Genomic DNA, 19504 nt, shown 5'->3' on the forward strand with positions numbered 1-19504 from the left:
TATTTTAGGCTCACAACACTCACCTCTCTGGTGGACTGACAAAAGAGGAAGGCTCACTCTGAGGGTCAGCCTCAAGTGCCCCACCAATATCACAGTCAGGTTCTGACTGCTCAGCTTCACTAGAGCTGACTACAGGGATATCAGCACGGGAATTTTCTATTGCACTGAAGGGAAAGAAATAACATGCTTTTTACCCTTCTGGTATTAGAAGTACCCTGCTAATCAAAGAGGTAAGTTAATTAAGCTATTTTGATAGAGAAAAAGAGAGAATACATATATAATACATGGAAATGTCAGTCCTAGATCTTGTACGTGGATGAAGAGAAATATGTAATGTAATGGAATAGATAGAAAATAGATCATCCTTGATGTGAGCGATATGAGAAAACACTTCCAAAATAGTGACATATTTCCCATCTATTCCATTTGCCATGGTATAAGTAGCAGCACACAACACTGGTCTTATAGAAGGCCCAGTCGCCAGCTCTCAAAAGTCTCCATTAAGACATCTCATCACTCTTGCTATAGCGAGTTTTCCATTACAATTACAAAATAAAGGGGGAAATTGGCTCTTCTGTCCAAACTTTGCTTTGCTTGGGCTGCGGGAAAGGAAGCTGTAACCAGCTCATTTGTGAGATTCTCAGGGTGAGCCTTAACCAACACAACTTAGAGCTGCCTGCCTGTCTGTAAGTTTCACCACTGGTGTAGGATTATTCATAGACCATACATCAGAGGAGGATATGTACAGCTGAACAGAGCACTGTCATGCCTCTTACGCCAGGAGGGGTGGCATGAAAAGACACAGGGCCTGGCAGCAGCACATGTGTGCTAACAGGCCATTCTCCTATACCACGGGAATTCTCTACTGACCAAATGATGCTGCATTACAGCCCCTTTGTGCCCCTGTGTAAAGGGGCCACAACTGGGCTACAGAATCTGTCCTTGTGTCTTGACTATTTCATTTCAGTCTTCAGGAAGAAAACTTGAACTTGCTGGGTCACATAGATCCTAAAGCAACAAAAGGCCATAGCTGCCTTTCATCAGAGATGAAGCAGAAAAAAAATGGAGAGAGAAGATGGAACAAATGAATTTTTGATTTGTTCCTTTTCTGCCTGCATTCATACAGGGTAAGAGTACACAATGGTCTAACACAGGGGTTCTCAAACTGGGGGTCGCAAGTTTATTACATGGAGGTCAAAAGCTGACAGCCTCCACCCCAAACCCCGCTTTTCCTCCAGCATTTATAATGGTGTTAAATATATAAACAAGTGTTTTTAATTTATACGGGGGTTGCACCCAGAGGCTTGCTGTGTGAAAGGGGTCACCAGTACAATAGTTTGAGAACCAGTGGTCTATAAGCTATATTCCCGCTAAGGTGTATGCCTGCATTGCCATGCAGGAGACAACCAAGGTCCGCACACAAAATTAGCAGAGCCGTGCAGGTGTGCACACTGCACTCTGGCATAGCCATAGGCGGGCCTGGAAGATGGCTGCAGGGCAAGATGCCTCTCCCCCAGCCAAGGTGCTGTTGTGGAGAGAGATGGCTGGGGGGAGTCCTCTCTCCCTGCCGCAAACCCAAGGCAGCCTGCACCCGAAACGCCTCATCCCCAGCCCCACCCCAGAGCCCTCCCCCCCCTTTACCACAACCCTCTGTCCCAGCCCTGAGCCCTCTCCCCTCCCTCCCCCTCACACAGCGAACCCCTCGGCCCCACTCCTTACACACATCACCTCCCTATTGGTGCACATAAAATTCATTCCACAATGGATGGGAAAAATTAGAGGGAACATTATCTATAAGGGTGATAAATCAGAACTAAGAAAAGCCTTTGCTCGGCCTTTCATATCTCAGCACTAGCAATCTTCACCTGGGGCAATACAACCTTGTCTCACTAATATTCTGACACTGGGCTGCAAAATGCTGTCTCCTCCCCTCCCCTCTCTCCTCCAAAGCATAACAGCAGGTTAGCAACCGACAGGCTGAGTCTTTCAGTTTGCCACCTGGTGCTACTCCAACGGAAGCAGTAATAGGGAAAAAAAAAAAAAAAAATTAAGGAACTAGTTTTGGCACCTTTCAAATGAAAATGCTAAATGGGAGAAAAAACCCGGACATTCAAAAACTTATTTTTGGCCATGCAGCAAAGAGATCTGTCTATCCCTGCGAGTACAAAAGGAGACTACTAATTATCTTGTTTAAGAGACTGATTTTACCAGACAGGTTCATTTAAGATTTGTGTTAAATATTAATCCTTAAAACAAGTGGTTATAATTACAAGTTATTCAGTCCATTATATTAATAGCTATTTCCTTTAAATCCCTTTCTGTGGCAGAGCCAGGTGAATCACACCTTTGCATTAAACCTCAAATTCAGATGCCAAGGTGTAAAACCTAACTTGAACGTATTAATATTAAATTGTTCTGCACATTCTTGACCCTACAAGACTGAAGATGAACAGAAACAATGTGAATATGAATAATCAGTAATTCAATAAAATATGGTGCAAATATTAACTGAAAAAATCTTAGGGTATACCTTAACTTTATTAGCCACAAATGAGATTTTTTTTCCACTGAAGATATACATGTGTAGTTTACATATATGAAAGAGTAGCACGAACACTAAGCACATGTATTTTGTCCTCTTTAGTCATTTACAAATGTAAATTGTTAAAAAAAATTACTACAAAACATGTGCACATCATTTGTTCACATTGAGTACTAACTGAAATGCAAGTCAGAAAATAAAGAAAGTTTATATAACCATAAAATCTCTCATCTTACTCAGATGGCAACTGATTTTTTCTGAAAGGTTTCCAAAAATATTAGTCTTTTGGCAGAAGTGAATCATGAGCAGTTTCATGTCCAAAAGGAACAACTTTTAAGTTATTATAGAGTAAAAACAGGAGTTTAGATGGAATGATTAATGTATGTTTGTGGTAGTTCTAATGTCTCATACTAACAGAAAAGGCAGCTAAACAGGCAGTTCATAACTCAAAGCTCACAACAGCAAAATAAGATAGCTATACAACTTTTTCTTTAACATCTTGGACTATAAAAGTGTTTGCTAAACTTCCATATGTTGTCTATGATTGAACACGCTTGCTAAAAGTCATTGCCACTTTAAATAAGTGTCCATATAGAAAGAAATTAAAATAGGTATAAATATTTTTCTTTTGATTAAAAAGGTTTTTAAGTCTAAAGAAACATTCACCTTCTCTGGTCACCCTGTTCCTTCTTCCCTTATTTATTCAGGGAAGCCAATCCAAACCATTTGAAAATCATGAATCAGGCCCCACACTATCATTGACTAGCCCGAAAAATGAGAAGATTTTAAAAAACATTTGTTTTAAATTTGCCTTCTCGTTTCAGCCTTTAGGGCTCACTTTTTCCAGCTTTTCCCCAGTCATGAGGGCTAGAAACTTTTTTAATGGAAGATGAAAGTCTCATGAAGTTATATGGCTCCATGAACTAAGGGTTTAAGAAGCCCACTAAGAGTGCTGCCAGCTCTTGTGATTTTTATCATGAGTCTCGAACATCACTGGCATAGAAGAATATCCATGAATGCATCAGAATAAATAGGCCAATTAGGGGACAAAAACTGTAATGGAGGCATTTGTGTTTAGGATAGAGCATACGCTCTGAAACCCCATGAGGGGGGTGGATGTTGGAGCCCGAGTTCCAGCCTGAGCTCCAGTGGCTACACTGCCATTTGTAGCCCCACAGCCCGAATCAATTGACACAGACTCAGACTCAGTGCTGGGGCTTTTTATTGCAGTGCAGATGTATCCTCAGATTTTAAATAATTTTTTTTCACTGGCTACATTTAATGAGTCCAATTTATTCTGATTTTCCTTTAATCTGTCAATTTAATGATAGTAAGTCAGGCTTAACTGGTTCTGTTCTGCCTAAGTACTGCAGCAGAGATTTTCCAGCAAAATGATTAGCTGAGCATTGTTTTAAGATCCTGATGTGTCTGAGGGGAACTTTGCAGGAGAAGTCTAAATTCTTATGCTAGGGGTTGGTGCTCTGTAATTTTACGCAACTTGAATTCTACAGTTACCTTCAACTTTTTCTTGTTATTTTCCTGCATGTTGTGTCATCATAGAGGGGGCAGCAGAGTGATGCCTTTGTGTTCCAGAGGTGCCCTTTGAAGAGACTGCTTCAGAGCCACCCAGCCACTGATAACCTAGACTATGATCCACTGGGAGCCTCAGAAGCAGTACAGGCACTGCTGAATTCTTTTAAATTAAGATGTTTTGAGACCCCATTTAAAGGGGGGCGGGGGGGAAGTCTCCTGCTGTCAGAGCAGAGAGTTTAGGACAGCCCTGTTGCTGCTGCTGGGAATAACAGAATTCTTAGAGGCTTATCTCCTTAAAGGACAAAGCATAGCCCAGCAGTGAAACAGTTCTGGCAAAGACATGAAAGCCTATTTGTGAGGGCTAGTGGCCTTTAACAGGGAACAGATAAAGACATGTATTTTTCAGATATACTATGCAATGTATATAGAATACAGTTAGGAAGCTTACTACTGTGAAAGGAAAAAAATATTTCAGTTCTCAGTATATATCACTCGGTTGATAATCAACATTGACACTTCAGGCAAACAATGCAGGAAAGATGCACTGCAGAAGTGGTACAGTACATTGGAGTAGCCTTGCTATCATAAATCAATATGTAGCAAAACTAATAAGAGTGTGGCAGGCTAAAGTTTGCATAGTAGCAACAATAGTTTCCCCCACTGTAAATCAATGAGAAAGCTGTTGCCATGGAGATTCTGAAGAACTGATTAAATACTTTCAGGTGGCATTCTCTAACAAAAATATATAGCTGTGAGAATGCTATGGTACTCTTGGCAAGCAAAATCCCAACACCTACACAGTATTACAACCAATTCCTCATGCCTAACAATTTAGAAGGGCCACCTATTTGGGGAAATACTACTTATTTGCAATAAAGACCAAAATGGTAACAAAATAAAAAGCTTACTCAGGCTGCGAGACTGGAGAGATCTCTGAGGTAGATGAACTGGAAATGTTTTCAATGCTTGCAGCTATGCTAGAAGAAGCTTCATTTAAGTCTACTGAAGGTAGTGTCTCAACCTGAGGCAGACTTAATTCACCCATTTCTGTAGTCTGTTTAAAATATTAGAAATCAGTGCAAAATTTGAATGACTTCTGATAAGTGAGATGTAATTTACATTTCTCCTGTATTTACATAAAACAGACATCTGAATTACTGATCTCTTCAAAAACCAAAATATACACATACACACACACAAACGTGAAAATCTGACACCATAAAGCAGGGGTAGGTAACCTATGGCACACATGCCAAAGGCGGCACACAAGCTGATTTTCAGTGGCACTCACACTGCCCGGGTCCTGGCCACCTGTCGGGGGGCTCTGCATTTTAATTTAATTTTAAATGAAGCTTCTTAAACATTTTTAAAACCTTATTTACTTTACATATAACATTCATTTAGTTATATATTATAGACTTACAGTAAGAGACCTTCTAAAAATGTTAAAATGTATTACTGGCACGCAAAACCTTAAATTAGAGTGAATAAATGAAGACTCGGTACACCACTTCTGAAAGGTTGCCAACCCCTGCCATAAAGGAACATTGCATGCTTTCATTCATAAGCAACATACATGATACTAAATGCTACTTTGGGACATATTTGCAATTTTTGTTTTATACCCAAAAATACAATTAGGAAATTTTTCCTAATAATGCTATATTTCTAAAAAATTTAATACATTTCACCAAAACAAGAATTTATACCACTTTGTTTACACCAATAATGCCATTACAAAATAAATAAATGTTTAAGCAATTGAATTTAATTATATTGGAACAGGAATATGTTTGAGGTCTCACATTAAGTGCAAAAATAATTTATACTACCTAAAGCTTTCATCCCAAGGTTTCAACACATATTACAGACATTAACCTTGACAACATCCTAGTTGAGATGCAAGTATTTTAGCCGTATTTTTCATACAGGAAAACAAACAAAATGAGGTTCAAATAAATAGCTTTCCATTGGTTTTAACTCCTAGTCCTTTAGCTACCCGATCACATTGACTACACCATGCAAAACTGTAAAATACATTTGTAGGTGTGCATGTGGTAAGTGCAAAACACACCACAGTATTTCCTTCAAGAAATAGATAGTACTCTTAACCAAGCGCCCCTACTCATCAATTGGATTAGCTTGAGTCATTACTCTAAACACAAAGAGGCTGGGAAGGATTGATGATGGAATTATATCTATAACCTGGAATTCAGAGTTAAATATTTTAGTATACTTTGTCTTTTGACCCTTAGAAAGTACGAGGCATGGTTCAACAGAAATCAAATAACTTCTCTCTAAACTGTAATTTTTATACAAAGTTTTCAAAGTACTTTATTACACACAATCCTGCACTCTCTGCTGAAATGCAGCCACCTGAAAGATGGAATGTAAAAGCTGTTTAGAAAATGAAGAATACTGCATCTAATTGAAAGTGCAGAGGGAATTTAGGTAGGCAGAAAGTACTACAGATTCATAGATTTCAAGGCCAGAAGGGACCAGCACAATCATCTAGTCTGAGTTGCTACATAACACAGGCAATAGAATATCACCAAGTGACTCCTGTTTCTAGCCAAACAAGTAGTTATGTGCTGGAGCATCTTTTAGAAAGACATCCAATCTTGATTTAAAAGCTTCTAGTGATGGAGAATCCACTACATCCTTGGTAAGTTGTGTAACAGTCAATTACCCTCACTGTTAAAAATTATACATGCTGGACTTTAATAAAATGTGTTGGTCCTTGTTTTTTTCTCCCATCTGAAAAATGACACCTCCAGTAGCTCTGTGCCCAATATCTCCATGCAAGTAAAATACAATATAAATAGTTATAAAACCTCTACATACAAAGGAAAAGCTCAAACCCATAAAATGTTTGAAAAATGCACCAAATGACAAACGAATGAAAAAAGCTTGCCTGGTCATCTTTTGTGCAGTCATCAAGTAAATCAGTTTCTCCAGGATAACTGTGTATATTTGAGTCCACATGTTCTAAAGACTCTGTTCCAATGGGTCTGCCTGTTTCCTCCTGGTACATTATAAAGTAAAAAAAAACAATTGGATAATAAATATTCATAACATGCTTGAATTTAATCAATTTAATTCTACTAAAAACACTTTCCCACTATTGGTCTTGAGACAAACCTTGGAGTATTTTACCTTTCTAGACCTGAATTCTAGACCCAACAAAAGAAAACAAGCTGAGTTATGGAACATCCAGAGACATGTCTCACACGCTAATGTATATAAGCTAAATGCTCTTAAATTCTTGTCTGTACAAGAAAAGTCACACCAGTTTAAATCATTTTAGTTCAATTAAGGGGTTTACACTAAAAACACAAGCCAATTTAACATTTCCTTAAGGCCTGGTCTACACTTAAGATTTAGGTTGATATAGCTACAGCACTCAGGGGTGTGAAAAATTCACATCTGAGCACTGTAAGCATGACAATCTAATCCTGGTGTAGATGCAGCCAGGATGACAGAAGAATGCTTCTGTTGATCTAGCTACCGTCACTTAGGAGGTGGTATTTCTACAGTGATGGAAAAACCCTATTTGCTGCTGTAGGCTACATTTACACTATGGAGTTATGCTGGCACAGCTATGGTGCCATAGACATGCCACTATAATGTGGCCTAAATCTGTTTAGCTTAATTTGACACAAGATAAACAGATTTAAGAAACTGTTAAGACTGCTTAAGTGTTTCTGTTAGGGGTTTGTGAAAGTTCAACTAGATAGATTTAAACTGGTACAACTTCTCATACAGAAAATAATTTAGAGACTCTATATGTGGGAAGTTACACTCTTGGCTGGATCAGTGAACCATATCTGAGAAATTGTTTACCTATAGTTGCAGTTCTTTGAAATATAGTCTGTACATATTCACAAGCTTGGGAAATGCATGCCCCTCATTGTATAAGATCTATTTGAAAAATCAGTGATTCTGAAGGCTAAACGTGCTAAATGTCTGAATACACAAGGAGAAGCAAGGCTATATAATGAACGGTAGCTCCTAACTAACCCTCAGTTGGTTAAGACAGACTCCAGAAAAGGAGGAAAATAAGTATGGATCTGCATATGAAATTAATCTTGCACACTTTCAGGTAAGTGACCTCTCTCAAGTATTAGCCACTCAGATCCCTACTCCTGAAAGATTAACTAGCAGAAATTCCTCTTAAAGGAGGGCTAGTCAAAGGCTGCAAGATTGCCCTCCTGAACTGAGGAGTTCTGGAGACCCAGTCAAGAGCAATATGCTAAAGAATCAACAGCTCTAAATTACATCCACACACACACAAATTTCTTAATCAAGCTACAAAAGATACTTTGGATCTGGTGGAATGAGTTTAATCTCTAGGTTTAAATTTTAGACATCTGCTTCTGAAACAAATAACTACCTTCCCCCTCATTAGGATGCTTATCAGAAAAATCAGTACAAAGTGTACAAGGGTGGTTTCACAAACTCAAGCCCCACTACAGATCACTTGGCTTCTTCTTTGAGTGATGTGGGCATATTACATTAGGCATAAAATCAAACTGGGGTTTGAAAGATTAGTAACAAGACACTTTATGATTGTGTAGTTTTGCTCATTTTAAAATTGATCTTGTATTCTTCCAGCTGAGGTCATCAGAACTGCAGGATTGTGCACAGGGTGGATAAAAAAAAAAAATCAATGATTTAAAAAAAAAAACGATTTTTTTTATTTAAATAGGATTTTTTTTTTATAAATGCTTTTTGAGGAAAAAAATCTAAAGATAGTTTTAATTAAGATCCATGATGAGATATCTTTGAGCTGTAATGGAATAGTGATTATAAATTTTAATTCTATAGTATGAGACAATATATTCATGTAATGTTTAAGAAAAGTTTTGTAAATGAGTTCCAATAGTTCATGGATTAGGGACCCAATTTTATGGGGTTCCACAGGCTTCTGTATAGATTTAGGTTAATCTTTCATTCTACCCGGTGAGATTCAGTGCTCAGTCTAGAAGATACCATCAGAGATACTTAGTTTTGCAGTTTTCAAACTGTAGATGTGTGCCTCCAGGGGAAACATGCTTGTTAACAGCAAAAATAACTAACTAACTACATATGTAGAGGTGAGAAATAACAGACCTCAATTCTAATGTCCCTCTGTTATTTGTGTCCACAGAGTCAATCCCTTACCTCTCTCCAAAAGTGCAAAGTTTCAAAAAGTTCAATGAATAGAAAATTGCTGGGGACGGAATAGATCTGGACAAGGAGAAGAAGTCTGGAGATAAATGTGAGACGTGAGGGACATATGCTTGTTTTGTTAAAATATTATATGTTTGCTGTTGAAGAAAACTTAACGTTGTTGTTTTAGTTAAATAAGACAATTTAAAATGTTGTCTGGTGATGTTCTCCTCCTAATACGTTATGGCAAGAAAATCCTCCAAATATCAATGATTAACCTGTTGAATTAAAGATAGTTCTCCTCCCAATGACTTCATAAATATCTGCTTCAATTACCTTTGGTAAATGAAATAACCAAACAATCATTCATTTTCTGATATAGCTGTAAAACTAATCTGAAAAGTTTTCAAAATAAATCACTGTTTAAAAAGGTATAGTGTGTACCTTCTAAAAATGAAATCTACATCTATCTGTGAGTTGTGAAGACTATGTATTAAGGTTATAACAACCAACAAGAATGCACTTTTATGTAGAAAACCGAGTCTTCCTGACTAGTGATTTAAATCAAATCCACCCTGATTGTGCATCACTTAGAGCACAGGCTGGCAAAACTACAGTAAGCCTGGACATCGCATGATCTAAGAGACAGGGGCATGGTGGAAGTCAAAGTAGATTTTCTAGATGAGAAGCCTTAGCACCTTAGCTAACTGGAGCATTCAGTACATATTTTTTAAATCACTGATTGAGAACCAATCTTAAAATGAGGACCACCACTAGCTTTGCAATTAGTCATGTGATATCAAGCCCATCTACTGAAAAATATGCAAATCTCCACTGTACCTTTTCCTGGATGTTCTCATCCTCATTTGCCAGGGCATAGTTATCTGGAGAGTACTGCAATGTAGATGAAGGGTTCTCTTTACAAAAAACATGCCAGCTGGGAAGCCTGTTAAACAAACACAGACAAAACAGGAACTAAAAATCTAAGTCTCACTTTACATACATAAATACACAGATATCTCCCTCAACCTTTTTTTGTTTGTTCCTATAAAATACCTGGATATATTAAAAAACACACACACACACACAAAAAAAAAAAGAACACACCACTTTTGTTAGGTTACTAATAATGATCCTTTGCAAGCAGTGCTAGGAATCTCACTTCAGTTTTAAGAACTAATCTCATAGCATGATGGACTGGGAAGTTAGCTCTGAAATATACTCATAATTTACAAATCAGTCAGTAAAAAGTAAGAAGTGGAGTCTATAGACCAAAATCCACTCATTTCTTGTGCAGTGCCATCAGTGTGTTTAGTGGCTCGGGGTGTTCTATTCCTCTTAGAAGTGTACAATACTTGGGCACCTACAAGATTACATTCTAAACTAGACTGACAATAGTCAAAGTCTAAGTTCCCCCAAGCCATTGGACCATCGGGCTGAAACAGTTAATTTCATAGCCAACAGTACACAAGGGAGTGATGTGGCGAACACCATGTCCGACCACCTTTGACTGTCCTAACCCAATGGATCAGGTATCCACTCTGCAGTTGGGTAAACTGGAGGTGGCTTTTCCGTATGAGATCGAGTGAGATTTGAACCCACGACCTTCAGGGTTCAAACAATGTGGCACTGACAGATGCAATCTCATAGTAGTACAGACTACTGGTCTGCACAGAACATACAGAATTTTTCTGATCAAGAGATAAAAAGCCTCTCATCAAAAAGTTCAGATTTTTTGATAAGTAGTTCTCAAAAGAACATTTTAGTTTCTTATCTGTAACTTACTTTGTCAAAATGGTAAATCCAGTGATTATGGGCACTCTGCAGTAGGGAACTCCTACACACCTGACTATAAAGGCATCTGATATTTAAAAAGAAGAACAGGAGTACTTGTGGCACCTTAGAGACATGCTCAAATAAATGTTAGTCTCTAAGGTGCCACAAGTACTCCTGTTCTTTTTGTTGATACAGACTAACACAGCTGCTACTCTGAAACCTGATATTTTTTAATACTTCACAGAAAAAAAAAAACTCCCTTAGCACATCAACTGCATGAAATCACAGCCTAAGGAGATGCCTCCAGAGCTGAACACCGGAAAAAAAAAAAAGAGCACAGAATGGAAGTTGACAAGATACCGACTAGCTATCGTTAAAAGGATACACTCCTCTCTAAAATTTGAAATTTCTTTACCTTTTAGTCACAGGTCAGAAACTGAAGTTTTCCTATGCACAGATCAACTGACAATACATACCCTTGGGCAGTAGCAAACACTAATGATCAATAAAGAGGATAACTACCATACATAAAAACAGGCTCTGTTGTCCCACACAAACTGAAAATATAAATAAATGTATTTAAAGTATATACTGTAAGTTTAGAGCAAACTGAAGGATGCTAACAAAGGTAAAGAAAAGCCCAAGCTTTATAGTGCTTAGTGAACCAATATAGGGTAAACCAGATAGTGGCTTCACACATGTGCTTGTATAAGGCTTTTTTTTTTTTTGGGGGGGGGGGGGGGGGGTAGGAAGAGGGTTGGTTCATGAGGGAGTTGCACCTTCGGCTAATTTTGTAGGTTGACGATATGCTCAATAGCTGTTCTGATCCAAGTAGATAGAGAAAATTTGATGAGCCCTTTGTGCTATATCTTCTAGATCAGGGGTAGGCAACCTATGGCTCGCATGCCGAAGGCGGCACGCGAGCTGATTTTCAGTAGCACTCACACTACTTGGGTCCTGCCCATCGGTCCGGGGGGATCTGCATTTTAATTTAAATGAAGTTTCTTAAACATTTTAAAAACCTTATTTACTTTACATACAACAATAGTTTAGTTATATATTATAGACTTATAGAAAGAGAACTTATAAAAATGTTAAAATGTTTTATCGGCACGCAAAACCTTAAATTAGAATGAATAAATGAAGACTCGGCACACCACTTCTGAAATGTTGCTGACCCCTGTTCTAGATGTATAAATGCAAATTTCCCTTTAACATGCTTGGTAAAGAAAGATATTGAGGCTTGGATACCAAAAGGTAGATGATATGATTTGGTTTACATAAAATTCTATATTTGAGGGACAAACTCAGGAGCTAGACGGAGAACCTTTTAGCTCAGAAAGAATTGAGGCACTCAAAGGTGAAGGTGGCTATATAAATGGCTAAACAGAGTGAAAAATGTTCTGAAGTGGTAGTGGGAATGAGAGCTGCCTGGAAACCAAGCGGGCCTACAAGACACATGTAATGAGGGCTCAGTTTCCATGTTATAATAGAAATTTCTTTTTAAAAGTTGGCTAACATTGTTTCAAATGATTTTTTAAAAATAGCACTTTTTAGAATATTAGTTTTATTAAAGTTTATACTCCCAATGTGGCAATTAATTCTACAGACAGATAAAGAATAAGTCTACACAATATGTAATTAGTTTTCTATTTGCTGCCCTCAATTTCATTGAATCCCTCCCCCTTATACTTGTGGTGAGAGGGAGAGAATGGAAGATCACTTATAGCTCCTCTATACTATTCATTATTGTAAGGTGAGCAGCAAGTGATCCCTATATTTAGGTTGCCTAACACTTTCAATTATAAAAGATTTTTGTTGATCTTTCACAAACTTCACACCTCTACTCTTTGTAGCAGATCTTTGATATTTGACAGGGAAAATGCCCTGGTACCACAGAAGTGGCTTTTCTTTGACTTATTGAAATTTTGTTTTTTGCTGTGACAGAAACTGCTAACATCACTATCACTTTTCTTCCCCTTGCACTCCTAAAGAAAATGTTGACACTGTATCAGAATAATAGACATTCTAAGGCCAGGCTCACCTTACTGCCAAAGCAGTAGCAGATATAGTACTGGCAAACTTGTGGAAGCTGCTATAGTATGTGTCTGTGCATGGTGGGAGAGAGGGAGAACTGGGCCAGGTTAGAATCTCGCACCCAATCACATCCAAAACCCAGCAGTCTGTTCACACCACCACACTTCTGGGAATAACCTTCCCCTCCTGCCAGCTAATTCAGTTAGTTCTTTTGCTCAAACTGTGGTAATCTGCACTGCAGAGATGAAGGTTCAGGATTCAAACTCTGCTTATGATACGTTAACAGGGGGTTGTGACATTTGCACAGAACAGTTTGTTTTGTCCTATTAAAAAGGAAATTATACACAAAAACGTTAAGTTTTTTAAACTGCAAAGTCAAAAGATAGGAAATGCAAGATTTACAGTTGCCCACACAAACTTTGTTCTGACTCCTTATGTACATAAAATTATAATACAAGCTTAATTACACAATCATATTCTTTCCACAGGACCCTTGCCTCATTCTGGGCACCGTATCAATATGCAAGGGAGAAGAATTAAGGTTGCACTGTACGTCTGGCATTTCCTAACCTGTTTAAAACAATCTGTTAATCAAGTCCCTTATTTCTTCTCTTTTTTGAAGTAAGTACTCTAGGATTCTGGGAGAAAATGCCTTATCATGGTTGCCTTTCTCTGAACCCCCTCCAATTTTGCAACATCCTTCCTCTGATGGGTTGACCTGTGCTTCACCCAATACACTAGGTAAGGGTGAACTACTGATCTATATAATCACATATTCTGTATTTTCCATCTAATTTCTTAGACATTCCAACATTGTTCGTTTTTTTGACTGCAGTTGCAGACTCAGCTGAGATCTTCTGTGAACGGTCAGAATGAAAAGCAGCAATTTTCCTACTACATTTGTGGACTACGTCTCTTAAAATAGGGTGTAGTATAAAAGTAGTGTCCATGATGGCTTGTGCTTAACAAAATAGACAATGCATAGCAATGTAAATGCATTATCCCTGGGGGAATTCTGCAACAAAAAAATTAAAATTCTGCACACATTTTAAAATTCTGCATATTTTGTCAAAACAATAATATAATCACACCAATTTCAATTATTTTTGGTCATTTATTTCAAAACATCTGTCAGCAAGTATGTCTGTAACAATATAGACAAAAAAGATAGAGGAAATGTTTTTTGACAAATAGAGTATATATCAAGGACTGAGTAATAATTCATTTAAAAACTACAATACAGAACCGTATTTCCCGCGCCCCTCAGAACCAGTGCAAAGGCTTGGAAGAGTCAGGGATAACGGAGGAGCTGAGGGAGAGGGAAGTAAATTGCTGGCTGGGAAGGAGCCTGGGTGTGAACTTGGAGGGTTGTTGGGTATGAGTGGGAAAAGCATGGAACAGTTTTTTGTCCCCCTCTAACCTGGCCTGACAGGTGCTGTGAAGAAGGCAGGCTCTTTCCCTTCCTTATCAGACTGGGATCAGTTGCTGCATTCTATTGCCACAATGCCCTCTGGTGGGCAAAAGATGGAACTGCAACAACATTTCAGCAGAAGCTTTTTTCTGCACAAAAAATTAAAAATGTGCGTGGCTCACTAATTATGAACACAGTAGCGCAGAATTCCCCCACAAGTACTGCATCTATGAAACAGATTATTAACAATGTGCAATCAGCTTTACTAACCAGGGGCTGGACATTTTAATTCCTAAACTAGGCAGCTTGATTTAACTTCTTATTAAAATAAGAATCACAACCTACTTTTTTCCCCCCTCCACAAGAAGTAGGGGGAATTTTTTTTTTTTTTAAACACCCCACATGCATATAAGCCACAGCTTTGACACCCATAAGCTAGAGAAGCTAAAAACCATAGAAAGGTGTATATAAATGTGTGACAACCATCAAAACAAGTTTTACAAGTATGTTTTCATTTGTTTTTAAATGAATAGGATCCTATGTGTTTGAGGATTAAGTTTATTCTAAAAATAGTACTAAAATCTTCAACAATATAATAGACAAGAGAGTAAATTATTGACACAAGTGGTGTTTAAGTTAAAGTAATTTACAGAAACACAAAGATCTAAAAGAAATTTGTAAAATATTTATGTTCCCAACAATTGCTTCACTATATACAATCATCAACCTCTGCAGTTTTGACATTTCAGTTCTACTAACATTACAATATTATAATTCAGGCACATCAAACAGGTAGAATCATTCTAATTTGAAATTCTGAGTAATCTTGCCTTTATGTTGCAGATATCCCCTACTTCCAATCTCTCCCCCCCCACACACACACACAAGATTCTAAAGACTACCACCTAAAAAGACATGCAGAAGAGAGTTTTGAAATGGGGCAGCTATTCTACCCTCCGCCTGTCTCTAGCCCCTTCTTGGCACAAGTCTTCATCTGTTACCTTTCTCCTCTTACCCAAAATTCTAACCTATTGCGCTCTATAAAATCTCTAATTCATAGAATATCAGGGTTTGAAGGGACCTCAGGAGATCTAGTCCAATCCCCCGCTCAAAGCAGGACCAATCCCCAGACCGATTTTTGCCCCAGAGCCCTAAACGGCCCCCTCAAGGATTGAACTCTCAACCCTGGGTTTAGCGGGCCAATGCTCACACCACTGTGGTATCCCTCCTCCCTAATTTTAAACATCCACTCAAGAACAGGGCAAAGTAAAGTCTGCTTCCTGCTGATTTAGTACAATATCACTAAACAATGTTCATATAAAGAAAACTAAGCAGATATTTCTAAACAGTGGTTAACAGATTTTAGACTTGGAGACAGAGTATATTTGGCATACAACCTTATCCTGAGAGTCCCCTTCTGCTCTAGTAATCAGTAGCAAAATTTTATAGAATCCATTTCTGCAGGTAGTTAATTGTTTTGTTTGACCAAAAGGGAATCTTGCCCCTTTTTAAAGGAGAGAGGAATTCTATTCTAGGGAAGTAGTTTGAGTTCCGTGCAGCTATTAGTACAGTTAGCCAGACTGCAGCTGGGGAAAAAAAAAAAAAAAAACACACACACACAACCCACGCTAAAGTTAGGCAATTAATTTAGTTACAGGTTTGACCCTGTCCCATTTCTATTACTCTTCTCATCCGCACCATGATTCCATTTTTCCTTCTACTCTATTTCAGTGCTTTGCACATAGAACAGACTTCTCATAGCATTTTGTTATTGCCAAACACTATAGCCTATCAGTAAAATACTACATATATGGATGCATATTTGTCAAGTCTTTATACACAGAATATAAAAATCAATAAAATCCAAGATGCTAACTCATATAATATTTGCAGCTCTACCAGTCCAAGACACAGCAAACCCATGTAAGTAGTTCCATAATGCAAATGCCTCTTCAAATGTCAGTACTTCCTTTGCCTCGGGCCAAACATGCCACACTATTGTTTATTATGTATTAGTGTGCAGATAGTTTGAAACATGTATTTCCACACTGATTGACGAGTAACAAAATAACTAAAAACGACTACCAGTCTTTCAGATTATCTGGACATTAAGGCTTTCTAGTCAATATTCAGATTTTATCATTCCCTGTCCTTGTTATTATATACGTCTCTTGTTGCACCAAGATTTACCCTCTCTCTCTCTCTCTCTCTCTGAATAAGTCACTGTTTCTAAGAGAGTCTCCGACCTTGCACAAGTTTTTAATGTGATAATTCAAGTTTGCTACAGATGGTTCAATGACGACAGCAACAGAAGCTATTTAAATCTGATAAAGAATGATCTGGCATTTTCATTGGTATATTTCTACACATGACTTTCTTGGATGCCCCACTGGATTCCTAAGGTTAAGAAGAGATACACATCCAAGTCTTGGCTGCTAGCCCAAGCTTACAAGACAAAAACTTTACCCTTTATACGATAGGCATGTGCTGTTCTCCTTTACTGAAGGGGAAGGAAAAAAACATCTGCTCATCACTTCTGAATAAAATAGTATCTGTGATGTAATTTAGCAGTGTTCCATTGACAGCTTGGCATCCATAACAAATCAAGAATGTATTAGAATATTATGTTTGTAAAATCTGAGTAACTTTGCAACTGATGTTGATCTAGTAGACGGTACAGTTTTGTTTTTTAAACGTAGCTCTTAATAAGTTCCTTATTATTTAAAGTCATTTAAAAGGTAGCAGTTATTCTTGATACAGAAGACTATTATCTGAAGACACCATTAGAATAATGAATGGAGTTAGCACCAAGTGAGCAGCCAGTGGAAGTGAATTAGATAAGTTACAAGTTAACCAGAAGTAAATGGAACCCATATAAACATAATTATCTGATGGCAGCGTCCATGATGGCACCATGGAGATGCAGCTATTAATTATACTACAGGGACCTCCTCTGCAAAGAAAACCGAAACTGCTTTTTTAAGGGATATTTTCTTATGCCAATACATTCTGATATCTACCCATAAAACATGAACCACTACACCTTGTTGCGGACAAATTTTCTTGACTTTCCCCATAATAAAATGGCTTCATTTTTAGAAGCATATCAGATTTGGAACTTAAAGTATGAACTTGTTCAACACAATTTAAAATCAGACCTATGTACAGAGGCAATTCCAAGCAGTGGGCCATGAAGCACAGAGTATAATCAAGGATAGCCATCGGAAAACTTATTTCCAGGGTCTTCCCACGTACTAGATAAAGGCATAAGCCCCTAAACTTAGCATCAGTTCAATCTAAACCCACCCATTGTTAAGGATGATGAGATAGGCACCATATGACATCGTCTTATCCTATTGCCACACAATTCTGTGACTTCACCAGAAGCCTTAAAATTAAAGTTTTTAGTCTGAATTAATCTAGTTGGTATACTTTCACTATAGCTTGTTATATAAAACTAAATACATGATACAGTCATCTTGACCTATAAATATCTTTCACTCCATTTCAACCCATGGTTAGTGCTCAAATTGACATTAATGGCCTTACCAGTGGACCTGTGTGTGTCTGTGGACTCCGAGCAGTCCAACACAATCTTCTCCAGAGATTCTAGAATGAGGGGAAAACCACTGTTTCTTCCTTCATTTTGAAATGGTACTAATCTGGAAGGAAGTGGAGTAAGATCAATCTGATTCAGAGAGTTTGCCTTCTTCCAATGACAATGACTTGAGTAATGTTTGTGATGATTAGTCAACTCCTCAGAAAAAGAGGCTATTTAAAGCTCTCTACTTCTGATGTGGTCTTGGAGGATTAAGCTGTCTAAAAAGAAAGGAGTGATCACCATTTGGGAGCTTTACTCGGGGGTGAGGGGTGGAAGACAAGGAACAGGGTCTGGATTTTCTACGAGGTTTCTGGACATTAAGATTTTTGCTTGAGGAACTGGAAAAGATGGGTCCCTCAGAGTCAAAAACACTGCTTAAATACAGAATTACCTGGGACTTCCTGGTTGAGTGGCAGACAGCACTTATTCAAAGGAGAAAATCCCTGGCTAAGCCCTGAAAAGAGTGACTGGGAAAGGCAGCAACAAACTAGATTTCTAACTTCTATTACAATCACAGAAGCAGAGAGAGGGAGCAGGAGTCTCAAAAATTGGAGATTTCCTTACAATTTGACTCATCTGTTACTTGAATCTTGAAACCATGCTCAGCCTTGCTTAGAAGCAGCAGGAAATCGATGTGGAAAAACTGTAAAGCCAAATTCTGCTTTAAATTGGCCCCCAAAACTCCACAAGCTACCATTACCAGCTCCATTATTAGAGGGGAGAGTCTACAGGAGCGATGAGCTAAGCAGGCCAAACAACAGAGGTCCCCATGAGCTCAACATTCCATTTTAGTGTATTGACAAGACACTAAATAGGGAAATTCCCTGGTTCCCCTTTAGTCCTGTCAAATGGACCATATCTCTATTAAAGTTGTTTGGCAGAGGGAGAAGAGTGTCATAAAATTCCACCCAGAAAGGAGGCCCTCCAGAAAGAGCCCTGAGGAACCTACATCTGCCTACACAGAGGCAGAAGACTGGGCTCTCAATGTGGCTGTAGCACTTCTAGTGTGCCAGCAAAGAAAGACAGCAATCAATTTAAAAAATGTAACAGGTACTCTGCTTCCCTCTGAAGCATGGAACAAAGGCAGATACTCCCAGAGGAGAAAAAAAGACCTCTGGTACTATAAATGGCCATCATCATCATCATCCCATCTCACCCAAATACAATGAGACACAGCATTCTCTTATTCCTACAGAGGTGTTTTGGGTTTATCCACACTTCATTTCTACCACACAATGGAGAAATGTTAAAGCTAACTTTTTGACTGAAACAATTTTGAATGATTTAGAAAGCTAGTTGCTACTATTACAGAGCAGGATGCTACAACAAGAGAATCAGTTTAAATGACTATGCCTTTGAGAGAAAACAGTAAGCACAAAATACACAGAATCAAAATGAGTAAGGATGCTACAAGATAAGAATCTACACATATTGCTTGAAGTAAAATCTTTCT

At 38.1% G+C, this 19504-nt stretch overlaps 1 protein-coding gene across 2 annotated transcripts in view; it reads right to left on the reverse strand.

The window, feature by feature from the left end:
- SUCO (SUN domain containing ossification factor) overlaps window positions 1-19504 on the reverse strand; it is a 71802-nt gene that overhangs the window by 40086 nt on the left and 12212 nt on the right. For both annotated transcript variants that reach the window (XM_054037597.1, XM_054037595.1), the window contains exons 2-5: window positions 10067-10172; window positions 6990-7100; window positions 4984-5129; window positions 24-164 (exon numbers count right to left, since the gene is read on the reverse strand). In XM_054037597.1, the coding sequence (XP_053893572.1) occupies window positions 24-164; window positions 4984-5129; window positions 6990-7100; window positions 10067-10172 (504 nt within the window). The remainder of the gene's footprint in view (window positions 1-23; window positions 165-4983; window positions 5130-6989; window positions 7101-10066; window positions 10173-19504) is intronic.

Source organism: Malaclemys terrapin, chromosome 8, assembly GCF_027887155.1.
Source record: "Malaclemys terrapin pileata isolate rMalTer1 chromosome 8, rMalTer1.hap1, whole genome shotgun sequence".
NCBI lineage: Eukaryota > Metazoa > Chordata > Testudines > Emydidae > Malaclemys > Malaclemys terrapin.